This window comes from Pogoniulus pusillus, chromosome 7, assembly GCF_015220805.1.
Source record: "Pogoniulus pusillus isolate bPogPus1 chromosome 7, bPogPus1.pri, whole genome shotgun sequence".
NCBI lineage: Eukaryota > Metazoa > Chordata > Aves > Piciformes > Lybiidae > Pogoniulus > Pogoniulus pusillus.
The window spans coordinates 36,814,599-36,837,074 of NC_087270.1; the positions used below are offsets into that span (position 1 = coordinate 36,814,599).

The window sequence follows — 22,476 nt, forward strand, 5'->3', positions numbered from 1 at the left end:
ACAAGGGAGGTTATTCTGCCCCTGGACTCAGCACTGGTCAGGCCACCCCTTGAGTGCTGTGTCCAGTTCTGGGCTCCTCAATTCAAGAGGGATGTCTCCAGAGAAAAAGCTGGTGAGGGGCCTGGAGCACAGCCCTGTGAAGAGAGACTGAGGGAGCTGGGGGTGTGCAGCCTGCAGAAGAGGAGGCTCAGGGCTGACCTCATTGCTGTCTCCAACTCCCTGAAGGGAGGCTGCAGCCAGGTGGGGTTGGTCTCTTCTGCCAGGCAAGCAGCAAGAGAAGAAGGGGACAGAGTGTGAAGTTGTGCCAGGGGAGGTCTAGGCTGGATGTTAGGAGGAAGTTGTTGTCAGAGAGAGTGATTGGCATTGGAATGGGCTGCCCAGGGAGGTGGTGGAGTCACTGTCCCTGAATGTGTTGAAGCCAAGCCTGGATGAGGCACTTAGTGCCATGGTCTGGTTGATTGGCAGGGCTGAGTGCTAGGTTGGACTGAATGATCTTGGAGGCCTCTTCCAACCTGGTTGATTCTATGATTCTTTCCTCTGAGAGTGCTGGAGCACTGGACCAGGCTTCCCAGAGAAGTGAAGGAGTCTCCTTCTCTGGGGAGATTCCAAACCCACCTGGATGTTGCCATCCTGGGCAACCTGCTCTGGTGATGGTTGGACTAAATGATCTCCAGAGATCCCTTCCAACCACCACCCTGTTGAAATTCTGGGATTCTGTAATTTTACTTTATCCTTAAAGTGGATCTCAATCCACCACAAACTTTATCAATCCACTGAGGGAACAGCTTTATTCATGCAAAGGTTCCCCAGACAAAAAGCCGTAACTGCCTGGTTTTATATCATGGAAGCCAAAAGGCCCAAAGTTGAAAATTCTTACTGGTTTGTGCATTGCTAAGTGTTTGTTTTGTTCATAGTAAATGATAATAATTGTCAGTAGTTGCTAGCTAACAATTTGTATTGGCTGTAAGCATGTCTGCAGCTCCATCCTGGGCAGCCTTGCCACCTCCTACTTAAATCAGTCTTAATCTGAACTTTAATTTGGTTGCATCTTGAGAATTGGCTCTAATTCCCCTTTGGAAGGACTTACAGGAGTAGTAAAAAAAAAATTAGAGGAGTAATTAGCCACTGGGTTGTACCTGTGTGGACTGTTGGTGAGTTGGATCAGGAAAACAGAAGTGCCAGGTTGCTTCTGAGCGCTCGTAAAAGCATTATCTGGCCTCCCACATCACTGGCGAGACTCCAGCGGGTGCAGTAACATTTTAAGACTTAATTTTGTAAGTCAACATTGGACTTAAACCACATTTTCAGTGCATGACTCAGGCCAGCCAGCCATCCTTGTGTGTTTGGCAAAACTTGTCTGCAGGGTTTCTGTCTTCCTTGGATCATAGAATCATAGAATCAATCAGGTTGGAAGAGACCTCAGCTTGCTGGCCACACTCTTCTGAGTGCATCCCAGGAAACCATCAGCTTTTTTTAGCCATGAGGGCATGTTGCTGGCTGATGGTGAATTTATCATTGTCCACCATCACTCTGAGATCCTTCTCTGCACAGCTGCTTTTAATCATAGAATTAGCCAGGTTGGAAGAGACCTCCAAGCTCAGCCAGTCCAACCTAGCACCTAGCCCTGCCCAATCAACTGGACACTAAATGCCTCAGCCAGGCTTTGCTTCAACACCTCCAGGGACAGCAACTCCACCACCTCCCTGGGCAGCCCATTCCAATGCCAATCACTCTCTCTGCCAGGAACTTCCTAACAACATCCAGCCTAGACCTCCCTTGTCACAACTTGACACTCTGTCCCCTTCTGTTGCTGGTTGCCTGGCAGAAGAGCCCAACCCCACCTGGCTACAGCCTCCCTTCAGGGAGTTGGAGGCAGCAATGAGGTCAGCCCTGAGCCTCCTCTTCTGTAGGCTGCACACCCCCAGCTCCCTCAGCCTCTCCTCACAGGGCTGTGCTCCAGGCCCCTCACCAGCTTTGTTGCCCTTCTCTGGACACATTCCAATATCTCAACATCTCTCTTGACTTGAGGACATAACAGGACATTGCTGTATATTCTAGTAGTAGGTATTTCTTTACCCCTCTGTGTTATCTGATTGCACAGTGGGCTGTAATCTGATTACTCTGCACTTTGTAATCTTCAACTCACTTTTGTCATTCTTCTCACGAACAGAAATCACCTGCGAAGAAATTGAGCCATGCAATTAGCAAATCCCTTGGTTGTGTACCAAGTCGAGAGCCACCTCGTCCTGTGTTTCCTGAGCAGCCAGAAAAGCCTCTTGATCTTGCACATATAGTGTGAGTATTTGCTTTTATCTGCTTTGCACTTAATCAGTGGTTTAAGGGAAGGGTTTTGTGGCCGTATTTGACTCCACAGTAGGCTGGCTGAAAGGAGAACTTGGAATGATAATGTTGTAATGTTGTAACTGTTGGGTTTCTCTCAAAAATCATTTGAAGCATATTGTTTTATTAAAAATACCTTGGTGACAAGAAAAGAGACACAGAAACTGTTTATGTGCAGTTAGATTGAGGACTGACTCTATATTCTCCTTGCATCGATTAGCATTTCAAAGTACTGATCAGTCTTACAATCAGTCAGTCTCGGGGATCCATCATTTGCACATCACCACATTGCATCAGACTCCACATTCCCATTTATAATAGAATAAAATTATATGAAAAAGCAAAGAAAAAGGGAACATATTTACTTGCAAATTGATGTTTCCTAATATTAGCAGGTTTAGCTGCCTCGCAGCTGTGGCTTTACGTTCTTATTGGTCTCGCTGAGGGGTTTGCTGTGCTTTCCTGCTCAATCACATTATTGTTTCCCTTTCCTTCTGGCCTTATTATTGAACCAATGCAATGATTTTTTTAAAATGAAATACCACTGTACTGGTGCTGGTTTGAACAGACTTGAACTCAGTCTGCTTCCCCAGTTTGCCAGTTTTCATCTCAAAAACAAAACCTGAGACACTCCACCCTCTTCCAAATGAAATCTGTTACTGTGTATGTGTAATAAATGAAGCCTCCCAATAAATCAGTCCAACAGAGTCTGAAAAGAAAGCCTCAGTCTCTTCATATATCTAAATTTAAAGATGTACTTTAGGGAAGGGTGAGGAGAGGAGCAAAGCAAAGGGATATAATTGATGTAACATGGGAGACTCTCATCTTCATGAGCCTTGAGTCATTTGCAGTTCTGAGGTTAAGTGGAGCTGCTAGGTTTTCAGGTTGCTTTTGATGTCACAAATGCCAGACTCTTCTTGAACTGTTTGTCACCGTTTCTGAATGGAGATTTGAGGCATTCACATCTGAAAGTCCTGTAACCTCTGTCAGCTCAGCGCTAGGATGTGCTGCTTTGGCCTTCCCTGATGCCATATGGTTGTGATTGACTGGCTCTTCTGTACGCTCCTTTTGACAGTTGACAGTCATTAAGGAAAAGCTGGAGGCTAGCTTGTCAAAATATGGGAAAGGTGAGAACTGTAAAGCTTATCTTAGCGTGGCAAAACACTCATGTGGCTTTCTCTTGTGAAAAGCATAGAAGATCCCTAACTTGACATGGAAGAGTAGATGCAGTGCTAGACTCCTTTACAACGTAGTTTTGAGCTTTACCAGTTACTGCTTAGCTGTGTGAGTGTTTTTTCTCTTGTTCTTGCATCACTAAGTATTTACCACCTTGTCTGACGCTTGCTTTAGTCCTGTGCAGTGAGGGGAAGCTGATCTGATTTAATGGAATATGATTTTCTCTGTGAAACTGCACTTAAATTGAAACCAAACCAAAACAAAGCCTGTTCTGCTGCTGTTCAGTTCAGAGCTGGGGACTCTGTTCTCCTTAATGAATGGCTTATCAGACCCACATGGACAAGGATGTACATTGTCCATGGAGCCTGTTCTGCTGCTGTTCAGTTCAGAGCTGGGGACTCTGTTCTCCTTAATGAATGGCTTATCAGACCCACGTGGATAAGGATGTACATTGTCCACAGATTTAGCTCCGTGCCTTGCCTGGGATGTGTTATGGAGCTTGTCCCTTAGCCTTAAATCTGAATGTTCTGTAGTTAAGGTGCTTCTCAGCCTCACAGAAAACAATATTGTGTTTAAAAATCTTATCAGATCACGAATCCATTCACATTCTTCTGATTAGATTTAATTCTGTGCTGCTTCTGTGTTGAAAGGTACTAACATTCACAAGAGAAACTTAGTCATTTACAATGCCATACTTCTATAAGAAATAATATCTAATTGTGTAAGTACAGTGTGTGAAAATAATTGCAAGGGTGGTGGTGTGACTCCTGGGTGGGCAGCTGCAGAAATAGACCCCCAAAACTAATGGGCCAGAGTTTTACCTCTGAAACAGATGACCAAGATTGATGAACTCTTGCTTTCTTTCACAGAATCATAGAATTGTTAAGGTGGTAAAACACCAGCACTGCCAGGTCATCACTAAAACGTGTCCCTCAGCACCTCATCTAAATGGCTTTGAAATCCTTCTGGGGATGGTGACTTCACCACTGCCCTGGGCAGCCTGTTCCAGGTCTTGACAGGCCTTATGGGGAATAAATTGTTCCAAATCCTTGACCTAAACTGCCCCTGGTACAACTGAAGGCAATTTCATCTTGTTCTATCACTTGATCCTTGGGAGAAGAGACTGACCTTCACCTCACTCCAATCTCCTTTCAGGTAGTTGTAGAGAGTAAGAAGGTCTCCTCTAAGTCCCTTTTTCTCCAGGCTAAACAACATCAGCCACTCCTCACAAGAATCATCAGGTTGGAAGAGACCTCCAAGATCATCCAGTCCAACCTATCACCCAGCCCTATCCAATCAACTAGACCATGGCACTCTCTGTACTACATTTTATACCCAGCAGAACCTACCTTCAGGGGTGACCTCATTGCTGCCTACAACTCCCTGAAGGGAGGCTGTAGCCAGGTGGGGTTGGGCCCTGCTGCCAGGCAAGCAGCAAGAGAAGAAGGGGACAGAGTGTCAAGTTGTGGCAGGGGATGTCTAGGCTGGATGTTAGGAGGAAGTTCCTGGCAGAGAGAGTGATTGGCATTGGAATGGGCTGCCCAGGGAGGTGGTGGAGTTGCTGTGCCTGGAGGTGTTGAAGCAAAGCCTGGCTGAGGCACTTAGTGCCATGGTCTGGTTGATTGGCCAGGGCTGGGTGCTAGGTTGGTGTGGATGATCTTGGAGGTCTCTCCCAACCTGGTTGATTCTATGAGTCTATGATTGTCAAGGTCTGAGGGCAGTGATGGAGTCCCCATCCCTAAAGGACTCTAAAAGCTGTGTATATTTGATGCTGAGCGATGTGGTTTAGTGGTTACCTGACAGCGATGGGTTAATGGCTGTCCTCAATGACCTTAAAAGTCTTTTCCAACCTGAAAGATTCTGTGATTCTATTATTGCTGGAGCTAAACTGACACCTGCCTCTGCTGTCCCTGGAGGTGTTCAAGAAAAGCCTGGATGAGGCACTTAGTGCCATGATCTAGTTGATTGGCCAGGGCTGGGTGCTAGGTTGGACTGGATGATCTTGGAGGTTTCTTCCAACCTGGTTGATTCTATGATTCTTTGAGTTATCTATGCACATCACATGCAGCAGCAATGGTAGGAGCCAGCTGGGGATATGCTGGCTGTGAGGAGATGGGTGTGAGGGTGCTGGAGTAGGCTGGGGACCCTGACAAGGGTACGTGGCCCAGGGAATGATCAGTTGGACTACAGCAGAACATATTCTGCAGTGACTGAGACTGCTGCCCAGAACACTCTTGGCAGACATCTGCTCTGGACTGCCAGCTTTAATTAAAACAAAAAGTGAGTCCTAAGAAGTCAAAGTAATGGGAAATGCTTCCTAATTCTTCAAGGACTACTGTGGGGAAGTCTGGGGTAAAAATTATGTGAGTGGGTGACTGATCAAACACTAAATCTCACGGTAATGGAACACAGAGGGAAAACAAAAAGACCTGCTGGGATTTTTTTTTTTTATATAAGTGATGGAAGACCTTTGGGGCTTTCTGTGTAAGGGATACCACTAAAGTTAAAGGCAAAAAAACACACACACAAAGCAAAACCCCCCACGGTTTTGAAGTGTGAACAGCAACATAGCCAGCCAGAATCTTTAATAGAACTCAGCTAATAAAGAGGAACTGCTCAGGGCCACAATGAGTCATTATTTAGGTGTTGGTGATCATGGCATGATTCCATTTGTTTCATGTAAATAAGGTGCCCATCAGCATCTAACACATGCTTTAGAAGAGACTCTCACAAAGCTAAAATCAACTTCAGCTGAGTAAATAATGAGGAAGTGAAAATATTAATAACTAGGAACACTTTAAAAATACTTGGCCAAATATTCCAGGCAAAACAAGGCTTGGAAGGGAAGGAAAAGCAGGGAAGGAGACAAGGCAAAATTTGGTAGCAAGGAATGTAAGCAAGGCTTGGAAGGGAAGGAAAAGGCAGGGAAGGAGACAAGGCAAAAATTGGTAACAAGGAATGTAAACCAAATTGTTTTGGCATATATTCCAGGCAAAACAAGGCTTGGAAAGGAAGGAAAAGAAGGGAAGGAGACAAGGCAAAAATTGGTAACAAGGAATGTAAACCAAATTGTTTTGGCATATATTCCAGGCAAAACAAGGCTTGGAAAAGAAGGGAAGGAGACAAGGCAAAAGTTGGTAGCAAGGAATGTAAGCAAGGCTTGGAAGGGAAGGAAAAGGCAGGGAAGGAGACAAGGCAAAAGTTGGTAGCAAGGAATGTAAGCAAGGCTTGGAAGGGAAGGAAAAAGCAGGGAAGGAGACAAGGCAAAAGTTGGTAGCAAGGAATGTAAGCAAGGCTTGGAAGGAAAGGGAAAAGCAGGGAAGGAGACAAGGCAAAAGTTGGTAGCAAGGAATGTAAGCAAGGCTTGGAAGGGAAGGAAAAAGCAGGGAAGGAGACAAGGCAAAAGCTGGTAGCAAGGAATGTAAACCAAATTGTTTTGGCAAATACTCCAGACAAAACAAGGCTTGGAAAGGAAGGAAAAGCAGGGAAGAGACAAAGCAAGCATTGGTAGCAAGGAATGTAAACAAGGGTTGGAAGGGAAGGAAAAAGCAGGGAAGGAGACAAGGCAAAAGTTGGTAGCAAGGAATGTAACCAAGGTTTGGAAAGGAAGGAAAAAAGGAAGGAGACAAGGCAAAATTTGGTAGCAAGGAATGCAAACCAAATTGTTTTGCCAAATATTCCAGGCAAAACAAGGCTTGGAAAGGAAGGAAAAGCAGGGAAACAGACAAGGCAAAAATTGGAGGCAAGGAATGTAAACAAGTGGTTTAAAAGTGGCCGGCAAATAGTTTGCGTGTTGTGGTTTGGCAGAGGTGGGAGGCAGCAGCTGTGTGTTGTGCTGCTGGTGAGGTATTTACCTTTGCAAGGGATGTGGAATTGCACCGTTGACGTTTTCAGTCCAAGCTGCATCTTGAAAGAAAATCTTAGTTTAGATTTTTGCTGCTGATTGCTGGTATGTCTTGGGGCATTCAAAAGTTCCTGGAGCACTGATGGAAAATTCATCTGATCTCATTTCTTCTTTTGTTTGTTTTCTTTTGAGGTGAGGAACTAAGTCAAAGAGGGCAATCTCTGACATGTTGTGTTTACTAACACGACTTTGATGGTGAAATAATTCAGCGGTAAAGAAGCTCTTTTGTTGATCAGTAAATAGAAAGATAACTCCTGCCAATCAACAAAAGGCTTTTGGCAGTGTGGTGTAGTCAGAGGCAGTTTGTATCTTCTTTAATTAGATTATTTTTTTTAATAAACTGATATGTGGCTTCTTCTCTGTGGCTGAGAAAGCAAACAGTGTTCTGGGGTCCATTCAGAAGAGTGAGAACAGCAGGTCGAGGGAGGTTCTTCTCCCATTCTTCTCTGCCCTAGTGAAGCCACAGGTTGAGTACTGGGTCCAGTTCTGGTCACCCCAATTCAAGGAAGACAAGAAACTATGGAGGATGCTCAGAGGGCTGCAGCAGCTCTGCTGTGAGCACAGACTGAAAGAGTTGGGGATGTTCAGTCTGCAGAAGAGGAGACTCTAAACTGACCTCATTGTGGCCTTCCAGTACCTGAAAGGGGCCTACAAAAAGAGACTTTTGAGGCTCTCAGGGAGTGATGGGACTAGGGGGAATGGAGCAAAGCTGGAGGTGGGGAGATTGAGAGTGGAGGTGAGGAGGAAGTTGTTGAGCATGAGAGTGGTGAGAGGCTGGAATGGGTAGTCCAGGGAGGTGGTTGAGGCCCCATGGCTGGAGGTGTTTAAGGCCAGGCTGTGTGAAGCTGTGGTCAGCCTGCTCTAGGGTAGGGTGTCCCTGGGCATGGCAGGGGGGTTGGAACTTGTGGTCCTTTCCAACCCTGCCTGATTCTATGGTTCTACGAGAGAGAGTCCAGCAGAGGCTACAGAGATGCTGAGAGGACTGGAGCACCTCTTTGATGAGGAGGGGCTGAGAGACTGTTTAGCCTAGAGAAGAGCAGGCCGGATAGGAATCTTCTCAGTGCTGATCAGTATCTGATGGGCAGAGGGCAAGAGGATGGGGCAGACTCCTTTCAGCAGTGCCCAGCAGTAGGACAAAGGGCAATGGGCACAAGCTGGAACCCATGAGGAGAAACATTTTTTCTGTGTGAGTGCTGGAGCTCTGGACCAAGCTTCCTGTAGATCTTGGAGATCCCTTCCAATCTGTTTGATTCTATGATTGTAGAGTCTCCTTTTCTGGAGAGATGCCAAACCCACCTTGACTTTGTGATCCTGAGCAACTGGGTCTGGGTGACCCTGCTTTATCAATGGGGTTGGACCACACTGTGATTCTGTGATGCTGTTGGCATAATGCTTTTATTGTGAGCATTGAATGATTTAGAAAACTATAATCAGTAGAGCAGATAGAGATAAAAAAAGGTTTAGCTTCTTGTCTTCAATATAACTGCAAAAAGCAGATTGATGAGTAGGGTCAGTTTCCTGCAGAGATCAGGCCTGTCTTTTGTGCTGTCAACAGTTGGTTTTGTGACCAGGAGGAAAATGTGTAAAATCACTACTGTGAGGCTAGACAGGGAAATGGGAAGAATACTGGAGGGTTGAAGAAGATGAAAAGAAGAGTGCACTGCTCCAAAAATGTTTGGAGGTCGTGGTGTCCCATGTGCATTTGCAGGTCATTGTGTAACAAAGGATGACAGAATCACAGAATGTTTGGGGCTGGAATGAAGGGCTCTGTCACTCTCACAGTGAAAAACCTTTTCCATATGTTCATGTGGAACTGCTCCAGCTTGCACCTCTTGCTTCTTGTCCTGCCACTGGACATCACTGAGCAGAGCCTGGCTCCGTCCTCCTGATGCTGCCCTTTACATCTTTCTAAACACTAATGAGGTCACCCCTCAGTCTCTTCCAAGCCAAAGAGACCCAGCTCCCTCAGCCTTTCCTCTCCCTTCAGCATCTTTGCAGCTCTGTGTTGGACTCTTTCAAGCAATTCCCTGAGTTCTTAGAATCAGTCAGGTTGGAAGAGACCTCCAAGCTCATCTAGTCCAACTTATCACCCAGCCCTGCCCAAGCAACCAGACCATGGCACTAAGTGCCTCAGCCAGGCTTGGCTTCAACACCTCCAGGCACGGAGACTCCACCACCTCCCTGGGCAGCCCATTCCAATGCCAGTCACTCTCTCTGAGAAGAACTTCCTTATAACTTTAACTCCTTCTTGAACTGAGAGGCCCAGAACTGATCATAATATTCCAGATGTGGCCTCACCAGGATAGAGTAGGTGAGGAGGAGAATCTCTCTCAACCTACTAACCACAGCCTTTCTGATGCATCTCCAGGATGCTGAGAGTGCCAGCCGCAGAGTTTACCCACTGTGCTAGGTGGTGACAGGGTCTTTGCTGGGAAACAGTAGTTACAGCTCCCATGATCAAGACAAATATTGAAAGACCAAAAATGGGAATGTGAAAGGCCTGGAATTAGGTATGAGAAGACACAGGCTCACAGGATGTTAGGGGTTGGAAGGGACCCAGGGAGATCATCAAGTCCAACTGCCCTGTCAGAGCAGGACCACACAATCTAGCACAGATCAGAGGAACACATCCAGACAGGCCTGGAAAGGCTCCAGAGAAGCAGTCTCCATGACCTCCCAGTGCTCTGTGACCCTTACAGTAAAGAAGTTCCCCCTTGTGTTGTGGTGGAAATGCAGGCTAGGTTCATGATCCTGATATGCAAAAGGATCAAGAGAAGGTGATGAAAGGAATGCCAGGAGCCAGCACATCAAACAGTCACAGCTATACTGAGCCATGTCACTATCTAACACACATCACAGAGGAACACATCCAGACAGGCCTTGAAAGTCTCCAGAGAAGCAGTCTCCATGACCTCCCAGTGCTCTGTGACCCTTACAGTTGAGAAGTTCCCCCTTGTGTTGAGGCAGAACCTCTTTTGCTGCATTTTACACCCATTGCTCCTTGTCCTATCCCAGGGAGCAGTGAGCAGAGTCTGTCCCCACCCTCCTGGTTCAGCCCTCAGATACTAATGAACATTTATCAAATCCCCTCTAAGTCTTCTCTTCTCCAGACTAAACAGCCCCAGGTCCCTCAGCCTCTCCTCATCAGGCAGTGCTGCAGTCCCCTCATCATCCTCACAGCTCTCCGCTGGACCCTCTCCAGCAGATCCCTGTCCCTCTTCAACTGGGGAGCCCAAAACTGAACACAGTATTCAAGATGAGGTCTCAGCAGGGCAGAGTAGAGCGGAAGGGGAATCTCCTTTGATCTGCTAGACACAGTCTTCCTAATACACCCCAGGATCCCTTTTGTCTTCTTGGCCACAAGGGCACATTGCTGCCCCATGGATGTTCTCCCCCAGCAGTCCCATGTCCCTCTCCACAGGGCTGCTCTCCAGCAGATCACCTCCCAGCCTGTACCAGTGGAGTTTACTATTCCTCCCCAAATGAACAGCTTCATATCCAAAGAGTCAAGTAACATAAAGGTAACATGAGGTTAAGGAATTATTTGATATGTCTAAAAATACCCATCCTAGAGAAATTAATTATAATCCCAGGGTGCTTTAGCAGGGAGGCTTAATGAAAGTCATGGACTGTGAGTTGTAGTTTGACAAATTCAGGATAAGAAGTACGGTTTTAGTAGTGGAGGTAAGTAAATAGTGGTTAGGATACATTACCAAAATGAAAAGTGATGGTACAATTTCCACCACTGAAACCTTAAAACCAAGAGGAGAGCATTTCTAAATCAAAGAGGAATTGCAGTCAGTCTTTTGTTCTCTGTTTGTGTGATGGTTTGGGTGTTACTTAAGAAAATCACCCAGACTAGACTCAGCTCACAGAATCAACCAGGTTGGAAGAGACCTCCAAGATCATCCAGTCCAACCTATCCCCCAGCCCTAGCCAGTCAACTAGACCATGGCACTAAGTGCCTCAGCCAGGCTTTTCTTGAACACCTCCAGGGATGGTGCCTCCACCACCTCCCTGGGCAGCCCATTCCAGTGCCAATCACTCTCTCTGTGAAGAACTTCCTCCTAACATCCAGCCTATACTTTCCCCAGCACAACTTGAGACTGCCAGGGAAATGAAAGAATGAAGCTTTATATTCACAGCTCAGCACAATATACAAGCAGGTATTTACAATATCTACAGCTATAGACAGAACTAGACAAGTTAAAAAGTAATACAGAAACACAGCAGCCCTCCCAGAAAACGGAGTCCCCAGGAGGGGCTCCCAACCACCCTTCCACCTCCTTCCCACCCCTCTAACTTATCCCAGACTTTGCCTTATGTTCAAGGTGAATTTGGAGAGTCGGCCAAGGGTGTTAGGAAGCAGATGGATTAGCTAGGCAGCAAGTTAGGGAGAGAAGGGATGTTCTTGGTTTTGTACATCTCAGCAAGCCTGTGAGTGAAGTGGACATCACCACTGTTTCCTTGTCACAGCCTATCATCTAATTTCTCTCACTAAAACATCCCAGCTAGGCTCAAACTAGCAGAGTGTGACAGAAGCTCAGTTATGACAGTGTTTCCTCAGAGCTTTAGGAGGAAGAAAAAAATGCATCCAAAACTTTTCATGTACCCTAAGAGTTAGGAGCCACATTGTCCTTATTTTAATACACTTGCCTTGAGCTCAACCAGAGCCAGTGTCACAAGGGGACAATAATCTCTGCAGTTGTCCCCCCTGGTAGAGAACCTGGGAGCCTGTGAGTTTTGCTGGTGGCCCAAATTCAGCTGGTGAGGTGCTGTGAGACACTGTAAAGTGTATCTTAAGTATTGTCATTGATTGCATAGAATCAGCCAGGTTGGAAGAGACCTCCAAGCTCATCCAGACCAACCTAGCACCCAGCCCTATCCAGTCAACCAGACCATGGCACTGAGTGCCTCAGCCAGGCTTTTCTTGAACACCTCCAGGGACAGCGACTCCACCACCTCCCTGGGCAGCTTTACAACATGCTGCTACAGCACTGAGCACATGCTCCATAAGGCAATTACAGATTTGCTTTACCTGTATCTACAAAAATAAGTGTTACTGACACCACCTCTGTTCTCATTAAATCTGCCACTGCTGGTATTGTCCTGCTGTGAGCCTGACACTGCACCTGACAGCACTTAGGTGTTCTTGTGCTAGTGCTGCACATGGTTGTTCTTGGTGACGCAGCCACCGCAGTGTCAGGTGGGTTGCATCACGCTCAGCCTGGTAGGTGATGCTGCTTTCCCTCAGCTGCTTCTCTCTCTTTGCTGTGAGAAATTGATAACTTTGTGGAAAGGGTGACAGAACGTGGTATTTGTCACCTCTGCACCTCTTCACAGCTTGGAGGGGTCTGGTGTGACACTGGTGAAGGTGTGGTTGTGCTGATGAGTTGTGCTGTATTTGGTAGACATCTGAAAAAGAAACATATGTCCCACTCTAGTGGCTCACAGAAAGGGAGTCTGTCTGCTACGAGTCTCTCCAGGTGACAATATGTGAAGCCACAGAGAGGTAAAGGGCTATGGATTACTTCAAAGGAACTTGTTGATGTTAGGGAACTGGAGATGCCTCTTTGAGCATTCATGAGATAAATGAAAATGTGCTCAGGGACCCTTTGTAAGGATTCACAAAGTGGTTTGTACTCCTCCTTGGCAGGGCTGACAAATATAAAGTTAGAAGCCACATTGTCCATATGTTAATGCACTTGCCTTAAGCTCAGCCAGAGCCAGTGTCACAAGGGAACAACAATGGAATGGGCTGCCCGGGGAGGTGGTGGAGTCGCCGTCCCTGGGGCTGTTCAAGGCAGGACTGGACGTGGCACTTGGTGCCATGGTCTAGCCTTGAGCTCTGTGGTAAAGGGTTGGACTTGATGATCTGTGAGGTCTCTTCCAACCCTGATGATACTGTGATACTGTGAACAATCTCTGTCGCTGTCCCCCCTGAAAGAGAACCTGGGAGCCTGTGAGTTTTGCTGGTCACCCAAATTCAGCTGGCGAGATGCTGCGAGACACTGTAAAGTGTATCTTAAGCACTGCCATTGATTGCATAGAATCATAGAATCAACCAGGTTGGAAGAGACCTCCAAGATCCTCCAGGCCAACCTAGCACCCAGCCCTGCCCAACCATACAGACCATGGCACTAAGTGCCTCAGCCAGGCTTGGCTTCAACACCTCCAGGGATGGTGACTCCACCACCTTCCTGGGCAGCCCATTCCAATGCCAATCACTCTCTCTGTGATTTCCATCTGAGCTTAAGGAAAAACTTCTTTCCTGTGAGGGTGCCAGAGTCCTGGAGCAGGCTGCCTAGAGAGGTTGTGGAGTCTCCTTCTCTGGAGACTTTCAAGGCCTATCTGGATGTGTTCCTCTGTGATCTGTGCTAGGTTTTATGGTCCTGCTCTGGCAGGGGGTTGGGCTCTCCTTGGGTCCCTTCCAACTTTTAATATCCTGTGATCCTGTGACCTGATGGGCCTGTACAGGGTGTTCCGTGTACAGTGAGATTTTCCCTGAAGCTTTTGGCAAGTTAAAAAGTTCAAATTAGAAAAGCTTGGATGATGTGCTTGTCTTAACTGCAGCACTCATTATTCTCCATGACACCACAAAATATTTCTTCCCTTTGAATTCTTTGGTAGGCTGCCAGGTGGAAAAGGACCTGGAGGTGTTGGTTAACAGCTGACTGAAGACGAGCCAATGTGTGCCCAGGTAGCCAAGAAAACCAGCAGCATCCTAGCTTGGATCAGCAATAGTGTGGCCAGCAGGACAAGGGCAACAACTGTCCTATTATACTGGGCACTTGTGCGGCCACACTTTTAATCCTGGATTCAGTTTTGGGGCCCTCAGTACAGGCAGGCTGCAGTGTGTCCAGTGAAGGGCAGCAAAGCTGGCAAAGGGTCTAGAACACAAGTCTTGTGAGGAGCAGCTAAGGGAATTGGGGTTGTTTAGTGTGATGGTTTGGGTGTTACTTGCACCCCCACACTTTGGAAATCACCCAGGCTAGACTCAGCTGATCTGGAAATATGAATGAAGCTTTTATATTTACAGCTTAGCTCAATATAGAAGCAGATATTTACAGTATATACAGTTCTACACAGAAATATACAAGGGAAAAGGTAATACAGAAACACAGCAGCCCTCCCAGAAACCTGAGTCCCCAGGAGGGGCTCCCAACTGCCCTTCCACCTTCTCCCACCCCTCTCAACCTTAGCCCAGTCCCAAGGAAGAATGGAGGTTCAGCCAGGGGGTTAGGAAGCAAAGTGGATTAATCAGAGAGACAGTAGGTGAGGCTAGAGAGAAGAGAAGCTCAGAGCTCCCAGGCAGAAGTGCGACTCCCTTATCTATGTTTGGATTCTTGTTCTTATACATCTCAGCAAGCCTATGAGTGAAGTAGACATCAGCACTGTTCCTCTTTTACATCCTGTGATTTAATCCTTCTCACCAAAGCATTCTAGCTAGCTTCAAACTAGCACATTTAGCCTGGAGAAAAAGAGGCTCAGGCAAGACCTTCTCACTGTCCACAACTCCCTGCAAGGCGGTTGGAGCAAGGTGTGGGGGAGTCTCATCTCCTGAGTAGGAAGTGACAGGAAAAGAGTAAGTGGCCTCAAGTTGCACCTGGGAAAGTTTAGTTTGAATATTGGGAGCAATTTATTCCCCTTAAGAGTTGTCAAGATCTGGAGCAGGCTACCCAGGACAGTAGTGGAGTGATCATCCCTGGAGGGGCTGTAGATGGTGGTGCTGAGCAGCATGGTTTAGTGATGACCTGGCAGTGCTGGGTTAATGGTCAGACTGGATCATCTTAAAGGTCTTTTACAATCAGAACAATGTGGTGATTTTATGATTCTTAGTGCAAGTTTTGCTGGCTGAGACCAATCTCTTCTGAATTCCAGACTGGTAAAAGGTTAGTATGATACTATCCAGCGCAATGAATGGAAGTGGTTGGGTGAATCCAAGTGGTTGGATTTCAGTTCTATTTTTTTTTCATTTAAAATTATGTTTTATTCACATGTTAAACATCTTTTTAAAGTATTAGCAAGCATCCTTCAACATGTGGTATTATTGAGGTCCTTTGTTATGTCATCAAGTTGTGGGATATTGTCGATATCTGAAGGGGGCCTACAGGAAGGCTGGGGAGGGACTATTTTCAAGGGCTTGTGATGACAGGGCAAGGGGTAATGGGTTTAGACTGGCAGAGAGGAGATTTAGATTAGATGTTAGGAAGAAATGCTTTACAGTGAGGGTGGTGAGACACTGGCACAGGTTGCACAGGGAGGTTGTGGCTGCTCCCTCCCTGGAGGTGTTTAAGGCCAAGGTGGATGAGGCCTTGAGCAACCTGCTCTAGTGGGAGGTGTCCCTGCCTATGGTGGGGGGCTGGAGCTGGATGATCCTTGAGGCCCCTTCCAATCTAAACCATTCTATGATTCTATGGTTATTTGGTTGATTCTATGATTCTATGGATTCTCTTTCTCTGGAGACATTCAAAACCCACCTGGATGCATTTCTGTGCGACCTACTCCAGGTGGTCCTGCTCTGGCAAGAGGTTTGGACTGGGTGATCTTTCATGATCCTTTCCAACCATTAACATTGTGTGATTATTTCTCTGGAGACATTCAAGACCCACCTGGATGCATTTCTGTGTGACCTACTCCAGGTGCTCCTGTTCTGGCAGGGGGGTTGGGCTGGATGATCTTTCATGATCCTTTCCAACCCTTAACATTGTGTGATTCAGTGAAAGCATCAAAGAGAAGAAGTCATGACACCTTTCCTTAGTTGTTTGTTCTATTCCTGTCTGATCATAAAAGGCAGGTTCTTGACTGACATTTCTTTGGCTTCAGCATTAGCAGCTTAAGGATTTAAAAAGCCTCTCAGCTCCTTTTTCAGGTATAAAAGTAATTCAAACTAATCACAGTGTCACAGTATCATCAGGGTTGGAAGAGACCTCACAGATCATCAAGTCCAACCCTTTACCACAGAGCTCAAGGCCAGACCATGGCACCAAGTGCCACGTCCAATCCTGCCTTGAACAGCCCCAGGGACGGCAACTCCACCACCTCCCCAGGCAGCCCATTCCAGTGTCCAGTGACTCTCTCAGTGAAGAACTTTCTCCTCACCTCCAGCCTAAATCTCCCCTGGCGCAGCCTGAGGCTGTGTCCTCTTGTTCTGGTGCTGGCCACCTGAGAGAAGAGAGCAACCTCCTCCTGGCCACAACCACCCCTCAGGTAGTTGTAGACAGCAATAAGGTGACCCCTGAGCCTCATCTTCTCCAGGCTAACCAACCCCAGTTCCCTCAGCCTCTCCTCGTAGGGCTGTGCTCAAGGCCTCTCCCCAGCCTCGTCGCCCTTCTCTGGACACGCTCAAGCATCTCAATGTCCCTCCTAAACTGGGGGGCCCAGAACTGAACACAATACTCAATGCTGAGTGTTCTATCCTGGAATAATAGTAACATTTCCAGAAGCATGGCTGTGAGTGCTGCAGCAGCTCTGCTGTGAGCACAGACTGAAAGAGTTGGGGCTGTTCAGTCTGCAGAAGAGGAGGCTCCCAGGTGACCTTCTTGTGGCCTTCCAGGATCTGAAGGGGGCCTACAAAAAAGCTGGAGAGACACTTTTTAGACTATCAGGGAGTGCCAGGACTGGGGGGAATGGAGCAAAGCTGGAGATGGGTACATTCAGACTGGATCATAGGATCATAGGATGTTAAGGGTTGGAAGGGACCCAAAGAGATCATCAAGTCCAACCCCCCTGCCAGAGCAGGACAATCCTATCTAGCACAGATCACACAGGAACACATCCAGACAGGTCTTGAAAGCCTCCAGAGAAGGAGACTCCACAACCTCTCTGGGGAGCCTGTGCCAGTGCTCTGGGACCCTTACAGTAAAGAAGTTCCCCTTGTGTTGAGGCAGAACCTCCTGTGCTGCAACTTACATGACGAGGAAGTTGTTGAGCAGGAGAGTGGTGAGAGGCTGGACTGGGTTGCCCAGGGAGGTGGTTGAGGCCCCATGGCTGGAGGTGTTTGAGGCCAGGCTGTGTGAGGCTGTGTGCAGCCTACTCTAGGGTAGGGTGTCCCTGGGCATGGCAGGGGGGTTGGAACTGGCTGCTCCTTGTGGTCCCTTCCAACCCTGCCTGATTCTATGATTCTGTGCTCGTGTGCTAAGATGTTAAATGGTTATTAAGTAAATATTAATTCATTCGAGGTGGAGGATGTAGTGAAACATCTATTTCTAAGCAAAATACCCATCTCTAAAGTACTGCTTGCTTGCTGAAGAACTTCCCGTGCCTGGCAGCGTGTGGTGTGGCTGCCTGACACAGCCGCGGGCACCTCTGCGTCCTTCAGCCCCGGAGAGGTCAGAAGGGGTTAGATCACCAAACAAAAACCCCCAGCCCACAACTTAAAAACCCCAGAGCATATCTGGGCAATCCATCCCGGACTGCCTTGCCAAGCCGGCCCCGTTTTGTGGGATACCATTCCCTGTGCCCAGGAGATGCTGGGTCACGTGGCGGCTCCGTTTCCTTGGAGACGGCGCGGTGCGGTGCATCCATCGGGATGCCGCCTGTCGTCGGGATGCCGGCTCGGTGGAGGACCGAGGGAGAGCTGCTCGCCACCGACACAAAGGTTTGAGGATTTGCATTCCTCAGCAGGAAAACGTTAGTCGGGGCTTTGGGAGCTGTCGGGGTGCGGGAGCGTCGCTAAGGCAGAGCGAACTCTGGATTGGGGTTATAACGTCGCCCCGGCTTTTTGTGCTGGTTCACAGGGAGCTCTTACGGACTTGGGAGAGGGATGAGAGCGAGGAGCAGCAGCATGGCCATGCTGGCAGGTTTTGTTTTCTTTCTGGCTGTTGGAAACAGCTCAGAGGAGCAGCAGCTCAGAGAGGGACGCGGAGGGGGTTTCTTTCTGAGCCGCCGGGAAGGGCTAACTCACCGAATGCTTCCTTTTCATCCCCCCTCTTAGTCATTCTTGAAGAGGGCGAGAGCAAAGTCATTATGAAGTAATACCTCAGTTGGTGCCGTGTTTACAGTCGGAACCATTGTTAGCAGATCGTTCCTGCCCTTGTGACGTTTGAGTGGAAACCAAGGGACTTTACTGTGCTGCTTTGTCACCCTAAGTGTAAGGTGCACGTTGCAAAGCACTGGAAATAAACAGGCTCAATAACAAACTCGTGTTCCTGTCAGTGTCTCTGAACAGCTCCTGCTATTCCAGCTACATGATGGAGATAGCAGCTAGCTGAAGATGCTCCTTGGTGGTTTTGTTAGAAATGTTGCATACAGATAAATTGGCTATTACATAAAAAGCAGCCAGCATCTTACTGTAAGATCGCTCAGAAACAATCCAGTGCGTGTTGTTAACAGTGCTCAGGGATTTATTTTCCTCAGTACCCATCCTTTGTACCCTCAGCTTCCATCCTTTTTACCCTCAGTACCCATCCTTTGTAAAACAACAGAGGCATTTGAGAGAGGAGATATTTTCAGGCTTGTGACTGGTGTTTAACTTCTCAGTATGTCTCTGTCTTGTTTGTTTCTGATCAGCCATGCACCTTAAACTATCCTTTGAATGACTACAAATCCTAACAAATTGAAACAGTCTGTTCATCACTCCTGCTGCTAAATAACCTAAATCTGCAGTTTTCTGGAGGACAGAGCAAAGAGATGAGGTCTTTGAGTCCCCTCACCTGGGCACGTGGCAATGCAAAGCCAGGGTGAGTCGCAGGACATTGTTATCCTGCCTTTGGGAATCAGTCAGGTCATGGAACATCATCGTATCTAAACATGTATAAAACGTTTCCCCTTGGCAAATATTGAGGTTACTGGATCAGGGTTATGCATTTTTAACTAGAACTGCTGGCTTATGCATTGTTCTTTTTATTCCTGTCTTCCTTTGCATCAAGAGGGCTTTGGGCTGGTTGACTACGAGGTGGCATTAGGAAAATTAGTCACAGTTAAACAGATGTAAAAGCTCCATAAAGTCATGTGTAAAACTAGCTCAAAATGTTACCAGGGAAGCAGAGCTCACATTGCTCATTCCTACTCCACAAACAAACAGTAGAAGAACAGAAATTGACTATTTCCTACTCTTTAACAAGTAAACAAAGGAGTAATTAATCTGTAATATAGACATGCAAATGTTCTAGAAAGTGGCTCACATGATTTGCACCAGAGTGGGGTGGTGAGATCCAATTTGATACTAGAGTTATTATGTTCCCTTTTTATAGAGGGGAAAAAAAACTGTTGGCTCAGCATAGCCAGGGATGTATTTGCCCTTGATGCTCTCATTGGGGAAGTGTTAGCAAATGTTTTTAAGCAATTCCCTGTATTTTCTGACAAATAACACTGGGACACTACTGTCAGACAGGGAGGAGCTGCTAACAGTCATCTTGAGCTTGGAATTTTTCACAAGTTTGTTTGGTTGATGCCACCCTGAAAGAACAGTTAAAGAGGTTACTTAATTGCAGTGAGCTAATTTGTTAGGATTATTTAAACAGCTGTAGAATTTGGATAGCATAGGGAGCAGGTAAAGAGCTACAGGGAATTTTATGTCTGGTTCTGTCATTCAGCCACAGAATTATGGAATCCCAGCACTGTAGGAACAGGAAGGAAGCTCTGGGGATCATCCAGTCCACCAGGTTGCCCAGGATCACAATGTCCAGGCAGGTTAGGAATCTCTCCAGAGAAGGGGAATCCACAGCCTCTCTGGGCAGCCTATTCCAGAGATCCAGCACCCTCACAGGAGAGAAGTTTCTACTCGTGTTTAGGTGGCAACCCCCTGTGTTCTAATTTGTGCCCATTGTCCTGTCTCTGGGCACCACTGAAAAGAGTTTGGCCTCATCTTCTTGCCCCTTGCCCTGTAGATCTCAATCATCATTATAGAATCATAGAATCAACCAAGTTGGAAGAGATCTCCAAGATCATCCAGTCCAACCTATCACCCAGCCCTATCCAGTCAACCAGACCATGGCACTAAGTGCCTCATCCAGTCCTTTCTTGAAGACCCCCAGGGACGGTGCCTCCACCACCTCCCTGGGCAGCCCATTCCAATGCCAATCACTCTCTCTGTGAAGAACTTCTTCCTAATATCCAGCCTATACCTACCCTGGCACAACTTGAGACTGTGTCCCCTTGTTCTATTGCTGGTTACCTGGGAGAAGAGGCCACCCCTCACCTGGCTACAATGCCCCTTCAGATCCACTCTCAATTTGCTCTTCCCCAGGCTAAACAGTCCTGAGTCTCTTGGCCTTTCTGCTCAGAGAGGTGCTAGAGTCCCCTTAGCATCTTTGTAGCCTCCAGTGGACTCTCGGCACTAACTCCCTGTCTCGCTTGGAGTGGAGAGCTCAGATATCGACTCAGTACTGCAGACATAGCCTCAGTGGAGACTCAAATGCAGTTCTGTTCTCCACTTTGTTTCATCTGCACATTTAATTGATTTACATGTCCTGGAAATTCAGGTTATCCCTATAAGGGTTATTTTTTTCCCCTTGCTCAGAAAATAAACTGAAAGTACCACTAGCTTCAATCTCTCTTCTTTACTGAAAGTCCACTTTGACTTCAAACAGACTTTCATTTTCAGTTAACAGTGGAAATAACAAGTAGCAGTGTCCCACTTTTTGCTGGAGTATTAAAGTATTTTGTTGTGGGATCATAGAATCATAGAATGATCTCCAGGTGACTTCAAAGCTGACAGCTGAACTTGACTAGCTGCTCTCTTAGGCTGTCTGATGTGATAAAATAAGCACTTGAGTAGAATAGAGATGAGGTAGGAAGTGATAGGAGATTTTGGTTGCCCTGTGGCTATGTGTGCACCTGTCTGGACACTGTGCAGGGCTCTGGTGCAGTTTTACTTTGAACACAGATGCACAGTCATAGAATCATGGAACAGTTGTGTTTGGAAGAGACCTCTGAGATCCTCGTAGCAACCATTAGCCCAGCACTGCCAGGTCACCACCAAAACATGTCCATTGACACCACATTTATATGGCTTTTCAGTTCTTCCAGGGCTGGTTATTCCACCACTTCCCTGGACAGCCTATTCCAGGGATTGACAACCCCTTTGGGAAAGAAAATTTTTCCTTGTGTTCAGCCTAAACTCTCCTGCCATAACTTGAAGCTGTTTCCTCCTGTCCTAACACTTGTCTTGATCTGTTCCTCCTTCATAAAGGAAGAGGAGGTAGTTTTGTGATTCTTAATCCAAACTCCTGCCCAAGAGTAACAAAACCACAAAAGCCACTAAGGAAAGCTCCAATATAGGTCTGGCTTCTGCACAGTACTTCTAACCAAAATATTTTTACTATTACAAATCACATCAGGCTGGATGGAGCTCTGAGCAACCTGATCAGGTTGGTGTTCCTACTCACTGCAGGGAGGCTGGACTAGAAGATCTTTAGAGGTTACTTCCCACCCAAATTGTTTTGTGATTCAGTGGTTTTGTGGTTGGCTGTCAGCTGTTAGAGAATATTTGCCTTAGCTGCCACAAAAGCATCATTTTGAATTTGCTCATTTCACCTCCTGAATTTGGCTGCTAATTCTTCTGATTTTAGAATCCTAGAATCAGCCAGGTTGGAAGAGACCTCCAAGATCATCCACTCCAACCTAGCACCCAGCCCTGGCCAAGCAACCAGACCATGGCACTAAGTGCCTCAGACAGGCTTGGCTTCAACACCTCCAGGGACAGTGACTCCACCACCTCCCTGGGCAGCTCATTCCAATGCCAATCACTCTCTCTGACAACAATTTCCTCCTAACATCCAGCCTAGACCTCCCCTGCCACAACTTCACACTCTGTCCCCTTCTTCCCTTGCTGCTTGCCTGGCAGAAGAGACCAACCTTACCTGGCTACAGCCTCCCTTCAGGTAGTTGTAGACAGCAATGAGGTCAGCCCTGAGCTTCCTCTTCTGCAGGCTGCACACCCCCAGCTCCCTCAGCCTCTCCTCACAGGGCTGTGCTCCAGGCCCCTCACCAGCCTTGTTGCCCTTTTCTGGACACGTTCCAGCACCTCAACATCTCTCTTGAATTGAGGAGCCCAGAACTGGACACATCCTTCTGTCCACCAGGACCCCCTGGTTGCTTTCCTCCAGGCTGCT

The 22,476-nt window shown here is 47.1% G+C and overlaps 1 protein-coding gene across 17 annotated transcripts in view; it reads left to right on the forward strand.

Annotated features, from left to right (window-relative positions):
- Positions 1-22,476, forward strand: part of LOC135176979 (dystrobrevin beta) — a 224,099-nt gene that overhangs the window by 66,135 nt on the left and 135,488 nt on the right. For 16 of the 17 annotated variants that reach the window (XM_064146514.1, XM_064146518.1, XM_064146523.1 and 13 more), the window contains one exon: positions 2,171-2,295. In XM_064146514.1, the coding sequence (XP_064002584.1) occupies positions 2,171-2,295 (125 nt within the window). Of the gene's footprint in view, positions 1-2,170; positions 2,296-3,415; positions 3,462-22,476 lie in introns of those variants that run through there. The other variant, XM_064146532.1, reaches the window with a different exon arrangement.